This window comes from Doryrhamphus excisus, chromosome 15, assembly GCF_030265055.1.
Source record: "Doryrhamphus excisus isolate RoL2022-K1 chromosome 15, RoL_Dexc_1.0, whole genome shotgun sequence".
Taxonomy (NCBI): domain Eukaryota; kingdom Metazoa; phylum Chordata; class Actinopteri; order Syngnathiformes; family Syngnathidae; genus Doryrhamphus; species Doryrhamphus excisus.
In genome coordinates, this window is record NC_080480.1 from 1,299,049 (window position 1) to 1,315,922 (window position 16,874).

The 16,874-nt window shown below is 42.1% G+C and overlaps 3 protein-coding genes across 5 annotated transcripts; all 3 read left to right on the forward strand.

Annotated features, from left to right (window-relative positions):
* On the forward strand, window positions 1–8,939 carry LOC131103692 (aconitate hydratase, mitochondrial-like). Its single transcript, XM_058050158.1, has 18 exons — window positions 1–80; window positions 1,026–1,168; window positions 1,253–1,511; window positions 2,417–2,509; window positions 2,600–2,758; window positions 2,834–2,984; window positions 3,061–3,165; window positions 3,247–3,338; window positions 3,573–3,678; window positions 3,980–4,137; window positions 4,218–4,291; window positions 4,376–4,487; window positions 5,911–6,093; window positions 6,203–6,298; window positions 6,408–6,599; window positions 6,688–6,820; window positions 6,952–7,073; window positions 7,357–8,939. The coding sequence occupies exons 1-18, from the start codon at window positions 45–47 to the stop codon at window positions 7,486–7,488; spliced, it is 2,346 nt and encodes a 781-aa protein (XP_057906141.1). The 5' UTR covers window positions 1–44; the 3' UTR covers window positions 7,489–8,939.
* Window positions 8,940–9,440: 501 nt separating this feature from the next.
* On the forward strand, window positions 9,441–13,639 carry polr3h (polymerase (RNA) III (DNA directed) polypeptide H). 2 transcript variants are annotated; one of them, XR_009119576.1, is made up of 7 exons: window positions 9,441–9,754; window positions 9,871–9,967; window positions 10,119–10,205; window positions 10,357–10,420; window positions 10,493–10,730; window positions 10,864–11,579; window positions 13,501–13,639. XR_009119576.1 is itself a non-coding variant. In XM_058049323.1 (6 exons), the coding sequence occupies exons 1-6, from the start codon at window positions 9,644–9,646 to the stop codon at window positions 10,912–10,914; spliced, it is 648 nt and encodes a 215-aa protein (XP_057905306.1). In that variant the 5' UTR covers window positions 9,441–9,643; the 3' UTR covers window positions 10,915–11,974. The 2 variants fall into 2 exon arrangements, 1 of the variants encoding a protein (XP_057905306.1); XM_058049323.1 differs by lacking the exon at window positions 13,501–13,639 and having other exon boundaries at window positions 10,864–11,974.
* csdc2b (cold shock domain containing C2, RNA binding b) lies at window positions 12,326–16,842 on the forward strand. 2 transcript variants are annotated; one of them, XM_058049324.1, is made up of 4 exons: window positions 12,326–12,490; window positions 13,501–13,818; window positions 14,438–14,560; window positions 15,170–16,841. In XM_058049324.1, exons 2-4 carry the CDS (start codon window positions 13,637–13,639, stop codon window positions 15,330–15,332), a joined length of 468 nt encoding a protein of 155 aa, XP_057905307.1. In that variant the 5' UTR covers window positions 12,326–12,490; window positions 13,501–13,636; the 3' UTR covers window positions 15,333–16,841. The 2 variants fall into 2 exon arrangements, with proteins under 2 accessions (XP_057905307.1, XP_057905308.1); XM_058049325.1 differs by having other exon boundaries at window positions 12,334–12,490; window positions 13,518–13,818; window positions 15,170–16,842.
* The last annotated feature ends 32 nt before the right edge of the window (window positions 16,843–16,874 follow it).

A 16,874-nucleotide genomic window follows, 5' to 3' on the forward strand; every position in this document is an offset into this window, starting at 1 on the left:
ATGACGTCATCTTATCGCGACACTCATCTTTGTCAGTGAACAAAATGGCGTCTTACTGTTTGACTGTCACCCGGTTACGGGTAAGAAACCGTTATTTTCTGTAAATAGAGAGTGGGCTGTCTTTCTAATGAGAATATATGTGACAATGAATGTGTTCTGCCGCGGGCTCCACTATTTGTAGCCCAAGGTTAAGTAATCGTGGATAAATACAGACGAGAGTGTGCGCCGAGACGTTGTCGGGCAGGTCACAGTAGCGTCCCTGGGTGACTCGAAGCTGTGACGCACATAACCGTTACAAGCCGAATATGACGTGGATTTAACGTTAGATTATGTCATTGTTTGTTCGCTGTCAGATGAGATCGACATATGCATTACATTGCCTACAATCAGTATGTTTGATTTGCAAGGTGACAGCAAGGTTAAAGTGTGTTATAAGCAATGATGCACATTCTCCCACGACTTTTTGCGTCACATGACAATCCTCGGTCTTTGCCACGCTATGAAATTTCTTAGAAATCTGGAAATCTCTCTAAGTAGAATATTTACCAAACATATGTTATCAGGAACTGAATTGCTCACTTTTAAAATAATATTTCTCTGATATAAGAACAAATTGAGGTTCAATATGATCATCATATTAATATGTTTTTCAATTTTTAATTAAAGTCTACTGATATTTATAAAAAAAATCTATTCAATATGTCATGTTTCTTACAAAACTTGCTACCTTGTTTTGTATTGCAACATCAACAAAGGTGACCTTTTTAAAGGGCAGAATCATTTAGTTCTATACTCTCACTGCTTTCATAGAGCAGACATTTGACACACATACATGTTTAAAATATAAAATGTTAAACAATAAGACATATTTTACTGCTCCATCACATGATTTGATTCTGTGCTCTCATTCATGTGTCATTTAACTGCCTCGCTTTCTTTTATTGCGTTACTGTGTAACTCCAAACTTTGCTCCCTTAAACTGAACAATAAAAGCCATGAAATCCTATTGTTTCCTCTTTGCTTAGCTGGCCCTTGGTACTGGTGCCAGGCGAATTCATGTGTCTGCAGCCCTCAGTGCCAAGGCCAAAGTGGCAATGAGCCGCTTTGAGCCTGGCTCCAGCATTAACTATGAACAAATGCACAAGAACATCAACATCGTGCGCAAGAGGTCAGTAAAAAAAAAATAAAAATCATATTTCATTGCACATGCTGTAAACTGCAACTTCCTAACATTTTGATCCCACCCCTTCAGGCTCAACAGACCACTCACTCTGTCTGAGAAGATCGTGTACGGTCATCTGGACGATCCGGCAGGGCAGGAGATTGAACGCGGTCGCACTTACCTGCGTCTGCGTCCGGACCGCGTGGCCATGCAGGATGCTACAGCGCAAATGGCCATGCTTCAGTTTATCAGCAGTGGTCTGCCCCAGGTAGCGGTGCCCTCCACCATCCACTGTGATCATCTGATTGAGGCCCAGATTGGAGGAGCTCAGGATCTGCAGAGAGCGAAGGTGAGGATAAATACAGGAATGTTTGACAATGAAAAGTTGGATGGAGGTAAGAAAAGCAAGAGAGCAACAGTATCATGTTTTCTTTTCATGGTTGGATTATTAAAAAATAAACAACATTTCCAGTGTAGTACCTTGTATGTTTTTGCGGCTGAGTTCACTTTAATGTACAGTAATACCACCTCCGTATACGCTCTATGGTTGTTTTGTTCCCTCAGAATTTCAGTGGGAACACAAGGCTCTTTTCTAGTCCAGCATGACTGTGTGCAAAATCAGGACCACAAAGGCATGTTTGTATTATTTTAGTGTGGATGAACGTTTATTTATGACACACCATATTTTATCCCTTGCAACATTGTGGTTTGAACACTTTATCCTATTTAAAAAAATGAATTCATTAATAAATGATCACAATTTTGTGGTTGAATACGACCTATTATTTGTCAAAACATATATGTTATGCATATGTTGAGTGCTAGTATGGCTAGCGGTGTGGAGAGCGTCAGAGACTGGTATGAGTTGTGGCTGACAGCAGCTCCTGTGTTAATGTTCACTGACCACTAGGTATCAGGAACGTTACATTGATGAGATAATAGCCGCCAAGTATGCTGCCAATGCTAACGTGCAAGTCCTATAATGTCATATTTATTGTTGTTTTTTTTCTGTTATTACTGTATGTTAACTATATCGGATAATACAGGTGTCTTATTTCATGTCTAGCGGGCTCTAATAATGGTAAAAACCATACTCTTAACTATAAAACTATTCCATTCATATAAATAAGGAATCCTACTTTGCGTGAATTCACTTATCACAGTCAGTACCGGAACCAATTAACCGCGATAAATGAGGGACGACTGTAATTCCTAAAGCAATGTACAATAACTCCTTACTATTTAAAAACACAGGAAGTGAACCAGGAAGTTTACAACTTCCTTGCAACCGCTGGAGCCAAATATGGAGTTGGCTTCTGGAAACCAGGCTCCGGGATCATCCATCAGGTAAAGTACACAGAAGCTGAATTAGGCCGGGAATGTCCTTTATTGTCACCTTCCTGTAACAGCACATGGGTCGTTGCTATCCTTGGACAGATCATCCTGGAGAACTACGCCTATCCGGGTGTGATGCTAATTGGTACAGATTCACACACTCCTAATGGCGGTGGTCTGGGGAGCATCTGTATCGGCGTGGGTGGAGCCGATGCTGTAGATGTCATGGCCGGAATCCCTTGGGAACTCAAGTGTCCCAAAGTGAGTTTCTACAATTATTTTGACGAGAAAAAGTGTGTCTTTCTCCGCTTTTGTTTACTTGTGTTTTTCTTTCAGGTGATTGGAGTGAAGCTGACGGGAACTTTGTCAGGCTGGACATCTCCAAAGGATGTCATCTTGAAGGTGGCTGGAATCCTCACTGTCAAGGGCGGCACGGGCGCCATTGTGGAGTATCACGGGCCTGGAGTTGACTCTATCAGTTGTACGGGTAAGGACAACATTCCCACCTTGTCTGCAACATTTGAGCTCATGAGTGCGTATTAAGTGATCGTTAAATTGTCCAGGAATGGCCACCATCTGCAACATGGGTGCGGAGATCGGAGCTACCACATCCATTTTCCCCTACAACCACCGTATGAAGACTTACCTTGACAAAACTGGTCGCGGTGGTGAGTTGCTAGCCAGCGCTTTGCTATGTTTGGTATTCTTTCCAGTACATGTCCCAAGCTTGTTTAACCCCCCCCCGATAGAGATTGCCGCTGTGGCTGATGAGTTCAAAGGTGACTTGGTCCCCGATGATGGCTGTGAATACGACCAGACCATTGAGATTAACCTGAGTGAGGTGGGATTTACCGTACACATTATTTTGTTTAAATAAATAGTTCTGCTGTTTAGGGAACTTTAAAGGGAAAATTATCAAATTTCATTCAGTTTATTTTTTCCCCAAAGTGTTTCCTAAATTCCGCTCAGTAGATTCCATTTTTATTGGCCATTTCCGTGATTCCATGCGGAAACCTTGGGCCCTACAGACATTCCCATTCTTCCATGATGATCCATTGTTTCACTCCGCTAACAGTTGAAGCCACACATCAACGGGCCTTTCACCCCCGACTTGGCCCACCCAGTGTCTGAAATTGGTGCCGTAGCTGCGAAGAGCGGGTGGCCTCTGGAGGTTAAAGTTGGTAAGCCTTTACGTATTACCTTACTTAGTTTTTTTTTTTGTTTATTTATAATGCTCTGCTCGGTGAAATGTGATATTTCTTTCTTTGTTGCCACTGGCCGTGTTATTGACCTGCTATGATCATATTACTGCTGAATCAGCGAGGCTCAAGCTTCTCTTTTCACCTCAGCAGAAAGAATATGGATGCAATAAAGGCTAGGGTTAGGGTTAGGGTTAGGGTTAGGGTTAGGGTTATTAATTCTCCATGACAGAATTAGTAATATTATAATGATGTAAACTTATCTTGAACGTGAATCCTTTAGGACTGATTGGGAGCTGCACCAACTCCAGCTACGAGGACATGGGAAGAGCCGCCTCTCTTGCCAAGCAGGCCTTGGATAAAGGCTTGAAGTGCAAAGCCCAGTTCACAGTCACTCCTGGATCCGAGCAGATCCGAGCCACCATCGAGAGGGACGGATACGTGAGTCAAAGCGTCACGCGGCATATTATTTCAAGGTCGAATCGGCGGAGTGAAGCAAATGAACGTCGACTCTCTTTCAGGCCAAGATCTTGAGTGACGTTGGGGGGGTCGTGCTCGCCAATGCTTGCGGCCCTTGTATTGGTCAGTGGGACAGGTATGCACCATGCCACCGAATTCAAAATCCAATCAAATCTTGTGTTCTCCATGCTAACATGCTGGGTTTGTTGACTGTCTGCAGGAGGGATGTGAAAAAAGGAGAGAAGAACACAATTGTCACTTCCTTTAACAGAAATTTCACCGCTAGAAACGATGCTAATCCAGCTACTCATGCTTTTGTCACCTCTCCTGAGGTAAGAATAACTTGGATAATCGATGTACCAAAAATGATACCTTGTAGAAGAGTATGTATTATAAATGGGGATGCAGATTTTTCAAATCGATATCAATATCTTTTTTACATGTTTTTTTAAATTTTATTTTTACTGTAGTTTGTGTACACCTGAAGGTAATAACGTCCTAAACACGGTTCTATTTGACTAACTACTTGTAGATTTGTCCTAACCAATTATAATGACATCACTACTATCAACAAAGCATTAAAACAGAAGCTCTTGGGCAGGGGTGGGCAAACTACGGCCCGGGGGCCACATCCGGCCCGCCAAGTGTTTGAATACGGCCCGCCCAATCTTTCCAAAGTATTTAATTTAAACTCAACATACAACCTGGCATCATGGCCTGAGCCGACCTTTTGATGGTTGTATCAATTTCGTTTTTTGACATGGTCGGTTGTTTACAAAGTGCTCCTGAAAAAAGGGACACAAGCACATAATAATAATAATAATTATTATTATTATTAGATTATTATAATTATTATTAGAACTATTATGATTATTATAATTATTATATTAATGCTAATTATTGTATTAATTATATATAATATTATTGCTATATTTGCATATTTTACATAATAATATAATAATTATTATTTTAATATTATTGTAATTATTATAATATTTTATTATTTTTAAAATATTTAAATATAAATAATAAATAATAATAGCAGATTGCATGACAACTTTACAGATACAATAATACCAGGTGGACTGTTACGTGTAAAATATATAGTCTGCCCCCCCCCCCCCCCCACCCCCCCCCCCCCCCCCCCCCGTAAATTTTGTCATATCAATGCGGCCCGCGAGTCAAAAAGTTTGCCCACCCCTGCTCTTGGGTCATATCTGGCAAACTGTTTGCACTTTTCAAACTCAGCGGCGATAGGAACAAGCCCTAGGCACATTAGCAAGGTGGCGTGTGTTGAAACTCTGTGTGTTTTTTTTTTTGTGGTGCATTTGGCCTAACTAGCACGGAAAATGTCATCCTCTGAAACAGTGAATGTTTGTTTACAAGTGAGCTCAAGGGGAGTTATGACAGGCCGCTAACGTCACAGGCAACAAAACAATCGTACTATTCACTCGTACTGCGTGACTGAGCCGCTGAACAGGACAGGTTCAAAAAAAAATAAAACAAACTAAATGTCACAGGCGGGGGAAGCGCTTGATTTGCTCATCAGCACAGTACGGGTAATCTCGCCTCCGGTTATCAGAACTATTTTTTAATGTCATTAGATTTGTCGGTATGATGTCACAATTGCTCATATCGGCCAGATAATTATCATGCACGCCTAATTATAAACACCTTTATGCCTTTGCGAACAATACATATATTCTTAGTTGTATTTTAGTGTTGTTTAAATGCTTCTTATGGAACTGAATGCAGATTGTCACAGCCTTGGCCCTCGCCGGGACGCTCGACTTCAACCCAGAAACGGACTACTTGACCGCCCCCAACGGAGAGAAGTTTAAGCTGAACCCCCCTTCGGGTGACGAGCTCCCCTCCAGAGACTTCGACCCGGGCCAGGACACGTACCAGCACCCCCCCGCTGAGAGCGGCTCCGTCAAGGTCAGAGCAGGATAGTAAAAGCGGGTTGTCACGGAGCCCTGGTAGGGAATGAGTGAGTGGAAAGTCGCTTTTAAGTTTACTAACTTCAGATGATTATCATGTTGTTAAGGTGGACGTAAACCCAGCCAGTAACCGTCTGCAGCTACTGGAGCCCTTTGACAAGTGGCATGGAAAAGACCTGGAAGACATGAAGGTCCTTATCAAGGTGAGATGAAGATCGTGCAGTTGACTTCATCTTAATTCATATAACGTGGAACCTGTTTATGTTGTTGCCCCCGGACTTTCGAATGTTCTGCTCCTGGTTGATGTTGTAGGTGAAGGGAAAGTGCACAACTGACCACATCAGTGCCGCTGGACCTTGGCTGAAGTTCCGTGGTCATCTCGACAACATCTCCAACAATCTGCTGATCGGGGCCGTGAACATCGAGAACGACGCCGTCAACAAAGTCAAAAACCAGCTGACCGGAGACTATGGCGGGGTGCCTGATGTGGCTCGCCACTACAAGGTACGCTTGATGGCGTTTGAAGTATTTCAAGTATTTCTCAGGTTCACCGTGGCTCTTCATCTGTTCGTTATTTCATTGTCTGATTTAGGCCAATGGAGTAAACTGGGTTGTTGTGGGCGATGAGAATTATGGTGAAGGCTCCAGCAGAGAGCATGCTGCCCTGGAACCTCGACACCTGGGGGGGCGTGCTATCATTGTCAAAAGCTTTGCAAGAATCCACGGTAAGGGTACTAAATTATATTATAGGAGTGTCCAAATAAGAACAGGACCATACCCAACCTCCAACTATGAAGTACAAAAAGAATAGTGATGTATATGAAATTTAGGTTGTGTGTTTTTGTATGCTTTACAGAGACTAACCTGAAGAAACAAGGCCTGCTGCCGCTGACTTTTGCTAACGCTAGTGACTACGACAAAATCCGTCCTGATGACCATATTTCAATCACCGGGCTTAAATCTTTTGCGCCCGGCAAGGTGAGCATTAACTTAGACTCAGTATTGTGTCGCAAAGACTATTTTTACATTCTGTCATTGTTAGCATTAGCCGATGTAACAGTGTGCTTAGCATGTGGTTGTTTACACTGAAACTGCTGCATCCTACTCATGCTAGTGTGTATTAGTAACCACTCTGAAGGTAATGCAGTGCAGTTCTGTGTGATTGCAAACTACAGCCACAATAATATTAAATAATAATAATAATTCCCTGATCCGTGTGACCGCAATCTGTGGTATTGATGCGATCCGTTTCCTCCTCCAGCCGCTGACGGCCGTGATCAAGCACAGTGATGGCAGCCAGGAGTCGGTCACCTTAAACCACACCTTCAACGACACACAGATCGGGTGGTTTAAAGCCGGCTCCGCCCTCAACAGAATGAAGGAGCTGCAGTAGTTGGTGGAAGGCAAGAAAGCGGCGGGGCTAGTAGTGGCCATCAAGGGACCTTGGCATGGGTGAAGAAGGGGGTGGCTGGGGGGGGTATTTTGTGCAAGACGTGAGCAGATTTGGTTGAGGCTTACCTGTAGTCATGCTCCTTTTAGGAAGGAAAACGCATTCAAACACACCAGGTCGCTGAACAGATGAAAAGCGCACATAGCCACATCGTGTACGTCCACAGACGGAATGAAGCATTAAACAAGATAATCACAGCCATCTTTGTGTGAGAAGCTTAGCGTAACATCCGTTTCTTGGCAGCACTCCCCTTAAAAGTCCATCATACTGTTTGCATGTCTTTCACCACCCTTCATTTCTTTTAAATCACAAATCATAAGTACGCTACTGTATTTCTGTGATATCACTCCGAGCTAAGCTGATTTAAAAGCAGGATGTGATTCAGACCGTTATCTTAAATGGTTATTGATCATTTGTGGTGTAATTATTGACTTAATTCAGCCATAGTCGGTGTTAATACTGCATACAAAACTCTTATTTCACTTGTTTATTTATTAATTACAAGAACATGGGCCTTCCGCTTTCTTGAATTCAGTCAGTTACATTTTACTGAGCACAATGAATATCTGTACTATGATCCATGTGGTCATCTCGCTTCCTGCAAACCAGATACATATTGCTGCTATTGGAAGCACGAGCCCTGCCGTTATGTCTCTTATGCTTGTGGACAAATGTATAAAGAAATGAGCGATGGTACGGTATGGGCGTCTGCAGTGACTTGTTTTTAGGTAAATAAGAGAAACATTTAACATACTCGTAACATACTGTTATCCAGACTTTCACCCATTGTGAGCATTTTCTTGCAGTACCTAATGCATAAAAAAAAGTGCAGGTGCCTGTGTGCTAGCATTTGTTTCTAAAAATACATTTATGTTGTGATTCTTTTGAAATGACATCAATCAGGAATCAATATCGCATTCATTATTCATACATGCACACTTTGCCATCCCATGTGTGCAGTAGAGTACGTGTGCATCACGATGCGGGTTTTGAACTCGACGTCATGACCTGCCATTCTATGTGCAGAATTAACACCACTTTTCATAATGATGAATGTCCAATAAATATGCTTTAAAAAGTCACAGTTTGGTGTATATTGTTTGCTAAATTTCGCTAAAATCCATTGATCCATGCTTCCCTTAGTGGTCTTTAGTTAAAAGTCTGATTCACCTCATTTGACTAATGCAGTATACTTGTTGCTGCCTTTGATAGTATACACAATTATATTTGGATTAGCTGTCATATTTTTATATTTCTTAATAATGTATCCAATCTGCTTTTGGACAAATGGTTACGCAATGTATGTTGGTTGTACTGTGAAGTAGGTGGGGTGCCACTTGACATACTTTACTGGTCTGTTACAGCAAATAAACACAAAAGTTACTTAAATTTAATTATACTCCATTCATCTTAACATTGGTGTCAAAAAGTGTTTGTCCCCTTCCTGATTTATTATTTTTTGTCACACTTAAATGTTTCAGCCTATAAGCATATTTAAATATTAGTCAATAACAACACAAAACACAGTTTTTAAATCAAACTTTTTATTATTAAAAAGTGTGTGGTTCTCTGGAGTCCCAAAGCTTTATGAATGGCTTGATGACCTTTTTCAGACTGATAGATGTCAATTAATCTCAGTTACGTAATGTTTACCACTCATCTGACCATACATGCACAGTAAAACTTAATATATCCAAAGATTTTGTCCACAAATCGCAACTTTTTTAACATTATGAAATCCATATCCGTTTATGGGCAATAAATATGATGCAGTAATAACTTATATTTCAAACCCAAAGTTGTACAGAACAATGTTTATGTGTTAAAAGCTCTGGAGTGTGACACCAGAAGCAAAATACGACACTGTACCTTTAAGTTGTCGTAAACTGGTCGTTTCTGCCGTAAAAATCACATGGCCGCCGTCAACAGCATGCTATTCTAACGACAGCTACGTTTTGTAGCTTTTCTTTGGTACACTAATGCCGGTGTCGATGTTAAGTAGCCGAATAAAGAAGAAGTAAACTCCTTCATGTAGCTGACACACTGCCACTGCCTTGTGTCTTAGCCTTTGTGGCTAGCGAGTGATAGAATCCGCACCATGTTTGTGTTGGTGGAGATGGTCGACACTGTCAGGATTTCTCCGTGGGACTTTCACAGGCAACTCTACGAGGCTGTGTCCGATGAGCTGAACAAAAAGTTGGCAAACAAGGTGAGTCTATATCTGTGAATGTTTAGTTTTGAGTTTGCAAATGTATTTACAATGAAAAAAAAACTAAAACTCACACGTATATCAGTATTCATGGTGACATTCTCTCATAATCTGAGGTGGTCTACAATGTCGGGCTCTGCATCTGCTTGTATGACATCACCAAACTGGAGGATTCCTACATATTCCCAGGGGATGGTGCCTCACACACCAAAGGTATGATCATGCTCATTTCATACATATTATTATATTTATTGGGTTTTTTTTTACCACAAAGCACTGTACAGACATAAATATAGACAGAAAAATACTTAAGCTGCATCTATAAATGTCTTAAAGTCACTTTATTGTTGGCCGTCTTCTTCAGTTCATTTCAGATATGTGGTTTTTCACCCATTTCTGGAGGAGATCCTGGTTGGCAAGATTAAATACTGCAGTCAGGAAGGAGTTCACGGTAATCGCACGTTTGTGTTACTTCCAGGCAGTTATTTATTCAAGATGTACATAGTAACAAATAATGTCATATTGGGCTGATAAAATGTCATCCGAAAAGTTTGACATGACCTTGTTCAGTGAACGCTGACCGTGACCTTTCCATTTTGCAGTGACCATGGGCTTCTTTGATGACATTCTCATCCCGCCAGAGTCTCTTCAGCAACCCACTAAATTGTATCCTCCTCTCAAAGATGTCATTTTTAAAGCAGTAGATTTGTTTTGAGTCTTCCTTGACCGCCGCTCAAGTGATGAAGCAGAGCAAGTGTGGCTGTGGGAGTACGAGACTGATGAGGGAGCGCACGACCTCTACATGGACCAGGGGGAGGAGATCCGTTTTCGAGTGTCAGATGAAATATTTGTCGATACGTCGCCGACCGGGCCGACTAAGGATGCGACACCCGCACTACCCGGGCAGTCGACGGCACCGCCGCCACCACCTGTGCAAGATAGCGGGGAGAAGAAAGAGGCACCGTACACGCTCATAGTAAGGTCATCTTCATTGCTGCAGCTGTGAACATTTGGATCTCATGACCTTGTGCAGATGCGCGAGTCCTTACTTGCGAGTTCTTGTCAAATGTAGAAGCACAGTAAGTAACCCGCTCCATGTCTCGTCTCAGGGGACCATTTGTGAGCCGGGCCTGGGGCTGCTGTCATGGTGGAACAATTAGCGGGAGGAAGAGGAGGTTATCTGGATGATGAGCAGTGAGAACTACTTGATGTCCTGTTTCTTCAGTACAGCGCAGGAGCAAAAAAACAATGGACATTTTCGGCACCAGAACAGACTGACGTGTCGTACTTATAGGAAGACTGAGGTGTACCAGCATCATGTTTATTACATCATACAAAATTATTATTATTATTGTAAATTCCCTTTTTAGTTGGTACAGTTTGCTTCCCTAATCACAGGAAAATATGATAAAATTATGTATGAGGATGCATAAAGGTAGTGAAACTGGGTTTGTGACCCTGATGGCAATAAGGTGAGCTTTGGTCACATTTTTAATTTGTGAAGTTCACACATTCAAGTTCAGCTGTTTGTCTTCATCAGCATGAACATTGCAAGTTATTTTGTGTAATTATAGGAAGTCACAAGGGATATGACATAAGCCTTTAAATCTTTCAGTTTGAATGACAGTCCCTGGCAATATAGCGGTTCCTTATATCCTTGCCTCACTACATTGCAGTATTTACTCTGGCCACTAGGCGGCAGTAGTGACACATTTGAGACATGATTGAAGTCATCAAGTCGACCATGGCGTGTTTGACATGATAAAGTGGGGAAAAAAAGTTATTCCAAATAAGGATAAGCGCTACAGAAATTGATGGATGGAAGGTAATTCTATTATGGGTGGAAGTGGTAAGTTTTTGGCGTAAGTTAACACGAACTAAATTCGAAGCTAACTAGTTAGCTAGCTAGCTTGTTAGCTTGCTCACATAAGAGGTGAATTTAAAGGTGACTATAGGCGTGATATTTCATGTCTACAGAACTTTAACAATGTTAAAATACGTACTGAGAAAGTCATAACCGGTTTTCTGTGCTCTTAACTATGAAAACGTCCCATCCTTTATCGAAATTAATTCATCACAATTGGGTCTTGGAACCAACTAAGCGCTGTAAAGGAGGGATTACTGAATGGTGTATATGTATACAGTCAATCATTTTCTATAAAAAAATAGATATACATCACAGTGTTACATGTAATGTCAGAGGATGCTTGTGTCTGACATGTACAAGGTTTGCAGTTGGAATTTATTTAGCTGAGTTTACCATCTAAAGACAGCTAAACCGCTCCAATATTCACCAATTGATATTTAACCGTTTTGGAACTTGTCAATGTAATGACAAAGTGCTATTTTTTTAAATAAAAGTCAATGCTCGGATGTTAGTATGACTAAAAACACATCGAAAGTTGTCTCTGAGCCATTTTTACGGATTGTTGAGGAAAAACAACCACCCAACATGACGAATCCGTATTAAAATAGTGCAATCGTGTCACGACATCCGCGTTTTCCGAGCCCGCCTCGAACACATCACATCCGCGAGAAGGGTGGAGGACACGCGCACGCGCACACCCGCATCACGCCATCGGAACCTCCGCCAGCTGCGCACGCTCACACGCAGTCACATCAAGCTTCTTTTTTTTTTATCCCGCTCTCCACTTATTTATTTCATTCATCCTTATATAATGCTACGCGTCGACTTAAAGCGCACACAGTGAAGACGGCGTCCATACATCAGCTGCTGTAAGTAACATTTGGACACATAATGCGTGGTGGACGTAGACGGCATGGAGGGCTTTGTTTTGGGATCGGGACAGGAAGTGAAAATGTATTTAAGGATGTGGATTTTAATAGCAGTTGTTGCCCTACATTTCTATATGGTGACTGGAAAAACGCTCATTTTTATCTTTATAAAGTGGCGTATTTGTATTTCTTACATACATAAACAGCTTTCACGCTCATGGCGAGTACTGTAATACCAGTGTCGGTGTAGTGTGTATTTAATGTGTGGGGACGCTGTATAAATAACGTGTTTACTGTATAGCACGGCCACTTGACAATGCTGACGTCACACGGTGGTGGCCTCCTGCAGCTGTTTTGACGTCACTGGTGCGATGCCAGCAGGAGCATGACACACAGGAGTGGGCGTGACACACACACACACACACACACACACACACTGCGGTATAGAGAATAACAATATTCTTTATATTTGTTTTCTATTCTATTGAGATTTTTCAGGTGTAATGAATGCTTTGGCTGTTATTGCTTACTCCAGTAAAATTTATTAATATATTGGATGCCTTCAAATGATTGTTATGGTTCACATAATCAATATACTAGAACTTTTTCCACTGGGGGCCGCATACAAAATAATCAAAGGATGGGATGGGCCATTTTTATTTACGCCATATGTATATTTGCATTTTTTGACTAATAATAGGCCGTATTCATACACAAAGCTGCAATAGATTACTGTAGTAAGATATTAGACCTTATGAGATGGCCAATTATGCAAATGATTCGATCAAGATGTCTGACTCAATACCACAGATAGATGGCGGTCTTGTGGGAAACGCTGCAATGAATAAGCAATCAGGTGAACACTCCGGATTAATATTCCCAATAGAAGCACGTTTCACTCCATATGCTGCGGCGGTATCCGGCTAAAACAAGCTCCTCTCAGCTCTTTTCTCCATCATCAGGTCTAAAACCGTGCGACAAGTCTCATCCTCTCCCTGTGCTCCTCACAGCATGTCCTCCCTGACAGACTTGAAGTGACAGTGCTGACCTGGATAAGTGCTGAGCCTGCGTCCAACACAGAGGGAGGCCTCACAAGAGACGGCTGGGTTTCGCAGCTTCCCGGCATTCTGCAGCATCTCACCAAGCATGGCGGACCCCGGCCTCACGTCACCCCCAGAGACTCCTCTCCGATCCCCGGACGCCCCGCTCACCGTGTCCTTTCCCTTCCTGAGGGAGGGGAGTCGGGTGTGGGAGGGAAGAGGGGAGCAGGCGCTGCCCAGGGAGCTCCCCAGCCCGCTGCCAACCAAACGCACTCGCACCTATTCAGCGTAAGTCGGAAAAAACAAAATGTCTTCAATATAAAGTGATCAGTGGATACTTTAAGGAGTCTCTGGAAGCGTGGTTGCTTGGATTTTCCAACAAATTAATCACCTGAAATAATGAAATAACGATCCAAGTAACATGTAACATTCTTAAGTGTCATACAGCTAACTTGTTGTTCTCTTATCACCCCTTTTTGAGGCTGATTCCTGATGACTCAATGAAGCTGATGTTATGAAAGACACTATTTGGAAGTTGTGCACATTAAGAACATGTCATCTTCCTCCTGGAAAATGTTGAGTGAATTGACTTGTGAGACAGCGCCCTCTGCTGGATTCATAGCTGCAGTACGCTTTCCCCCCTGCAGTTTGCACCATACAATACTAGCTACTGTATGTGATGCGTGCTTCCCAGTTTGCTGACTATGTTGTGACTATCATGAGTCATCGCTGACATTGAGGAAGAGCTGGTTAACTGAGATACTTTCATTTCCACTTTTCATCTTCTGTGGTTTGTTTATGTGATCGTACCACCAACCACGACTTGGTGTCTTTGCACAAAAATATGAACGATCAATAACATTTCAATTGCCCCCCCCCCCCCTCCTCTTTTTGTGTGTGAACGCAGCACGGTCCGAGCTCACTCAGGTCCGGTGTTCAAGGGCGTTTGTAAGAACTTCTCCAGGTCACAGGGACACGGGTTTATCCGGCCCAGCCACGGTGGCGAAGACATCTTTGTTCACATCTCAGAGTGAGTGGCGACACAGCATGAGGACGTTAGTCACACACACACGTGACGCTTACACAACCTGATCTGATACAAAACTTTTACCAATAGCTTATAAACCAAGTAGGAACTTATGACCTTCAGAAACGTTTTGGCTTTTGTTTGACAGGGGTTCAAAATGTAACTTTTATATTCTAGTTTTGGGACATTTATTGTGTTACCAGGTGGGAAATGACACATTGTCGGACTAGAGGCTTAAAATGTACGTATTTTGGGGAGGAAATGATCGCACATACCCAGTTGGATGTTGCTACCACCTGCTACAGTGAAATACCACAAACCATGTATAGTATATATTATAATGTAGTTTTACCTTGAAATAAACTTAGCAGCACTGTTGGGAAAAAAGCTGCCACTTGCAGAACTACGCCACCAGGTGGTTAGAAAGAGGCACAACATCAGGCACAGTGCAGTAGCCCTGAATGGATCAATATTAATAGTAATAATAGTATGCATTTTGGGATTTTTGGAATTATCGTACATTTACAATAATCATCCTACGTCTGGATGATGATTTCCTGCACACTCTGGTGACACAACAATGCCAGACTTGCCGTATTTCTTGTGTTTCAGCATCGACGGGGAGTATGTCCCAGTTGAAGGCGACGAGGTCACATACAAGGTGTGCAGAGTCCCTCCCAAGAACCTGAAGGTGCAAGCGGTGGAGGTGAAGATCATTCATCTGAACCCAGGCACAAAACACGAGACCTGGTCCGGCCAGATCATCAGTTCTTAGGTCGGAGCTCCGCCAGCTTGGACGCGGGCCACAGGTGATGGGGATGTCGTGGGACTGAAAACGTACATCATGCGCATGTTGTGTTCTTTTACGTTACAGTTTTACCCAGCCAGCATTGACGTCGCCACTTGACTTTGATGATACTGAGCATGAAAGTGTTAAGTGGCGAAGGAAGCAAGAGCAGTGCTTCCTTTCAGAAGATACTTAAGGTAGCAAATATGGCTCCAGGTGCCATTATGGTGGATTTCCTCATGTCCAAGGTACCACATGTTTTTTTTCCTGTTATTTGATGTACAGTGGAACCTCCAATGTCCAATAGTTCAACATGTCATGCACTCCACAGAAGGGCATGAGTGATAACGATAACCATAGAACCAGAAATGGATGATAACATGATATAGGAAATGGTTTAGCTGGATAGTACAACATTAGAAATGCAATTTCGGGTTGTTTGGTGGTTTGGGGTTTTCTCCAGGTACTCCGGCTTCATCCATGTTAGCTTCATTAGAGGCTCTAAATTGTCCATAGGTATGTGTGGAAGTGGTTATATACACATACTGTACACAAACTACACCAACGTGGAAGTCAAGCGGAAAACATTCTGTTGGACTTTGGAGGTTCCACCGTATACTCTCTTTCTCATACCTAAAGTAGCAAATAAGGTACTTGCAGTTTTCCTTTGCACTACAGTTTTACACCCCTCACATGGACTGTCCTTCTTATTCAAATTGTTGGTATTGAACTCTGTACTCCATTTTATAAGTGTCGGTGCAAATTTGAATGCAAAAAAAAAGTCAAAGAATGTTGAACATTGAAAGGTAAAAAGTAGGTGACATGAAACGGACTGCCGAGTTAAAAATAATCAGGGAAGGGAGAATCTTTTGTTTACAGAAGGAGGACATACACCATGCACTCGTGGAAGGTTTTACTCTTTAATGATGAAGCACTGCTAGTATTTTCTGGTATTCTCTGGTACGTGTTCGTTCCTTTTGATTATTTCACTACTGACGTGTCGTCACATCAAAAGCGAGGCAGCGCAGATGAAAGCCGCCCTCGCAAATGTTTGATAACATACAGTACTGTACGTGGAGCCACTGATTCAAATACTACTTGTGTGTGTTTTGTGTTTGTGTAATAGTAAAAAGGACACCACTTTATAGTTGCTTATTGTCACTGACCTGTTGTTAGTGCTGTAGGTTTCAGGTTCTAGATCATTGACATTGTCTTCTATCTAACTGTACCGCCGCCTCTTCTTAGCACTACTGTTTCACTGCCTGAAATGTCAATATGTCGGATTTTATTTCCGTCACCTGAAGGTATTATTTCCTTTAATGGTGGCTTCTAATGAGCCTTTAAACCATTAAACCGTTTGATGACTCAAGGTTTGTGTCTCTTGGTTAAATTGTGAGACGGCTATATCATATTTATGCATGAAAATATAGTCACAGACACACAAAACAGATCTTTATGCCCCATGTATGTAGCAATATGACGCAATGAAATCCCACCGTCACAAATTGAAGGAAAAGATGTAAGACTTTA

What these genes read in the sequence shown, in the direction of transcription:
- LOC131103692 (XM_058050158.1), top strand. Translation starts at nt 45, where the DNA reads ATGGCGTCTTACTGTTTGACTGTCACCCGGTTACGG. An exon ending in TTGAGATTAACCTGAGTGAG is followed by an intron (nt 3,339 to 3,572) that starts GTGGGATTTACC and finishes CTCCGCTAACAG; the next exon opens with TTGAAGCCACACATCAACGG. An exon ending in CTGAGAGCGGCTCCGTCAAG is followed by an intron (nt 6,094 to 6,202) that starts GTCAGAGCAGGA and finishes CATGTTGTTAAG; the next exon opens with GTGGACGTAAACCCAGCCAG.
- polr3h (XM_058049323.1), top strand. Translation starts at nt 9,644, where the DNA reads ATGTTTGTGTTGGTGGAGATGGTCGACACTGTCAGGATTTCTCCGTGG. An exon ending in TGGTGCCTCACACACCAAAG is followed by an intron (nt 9,968 to 10,118) that starts GTATGATCATGC and finishes CGTCTTCTTCAG; the next exon opens with TTCATTTCAGATATGTGGTT. An exon ending in CTTCAGCAACCCACTAAATT is followed by an intron (nt 10,421 to 10,492) that starts GTATCCTCCTCT and finishes CCGCCGCTCAAG; the next exon opens with TGATGAAGCAGAGCAAGTGT.
- csdc2b (XM_058049324.1), top strand. Translation starts at nt 13,637, where the DNA reads ATGGCGGACCCCGGCCTCACGTCACCCCCAGAGACTCCTCTCCGATCC. An exon ending in CGCACTCGCACCTATTCAGC is followed by an intron (nt 13,819 to 14,437) that starts GTAAGTCGGAAA and finishes GTGTGAACGCAG; the next exon opens with CACGGTCCGAGCTCACTCAG. An exon ending in ATCTTTGTTCACATCTCAGA is followed by an intron (nt 14,561 to 15,169) that starts GTGAGTGGCGAC and finishes CTTGTGTTTCAG; the next exon opens with CATCGACGGGGAGTATGTCC.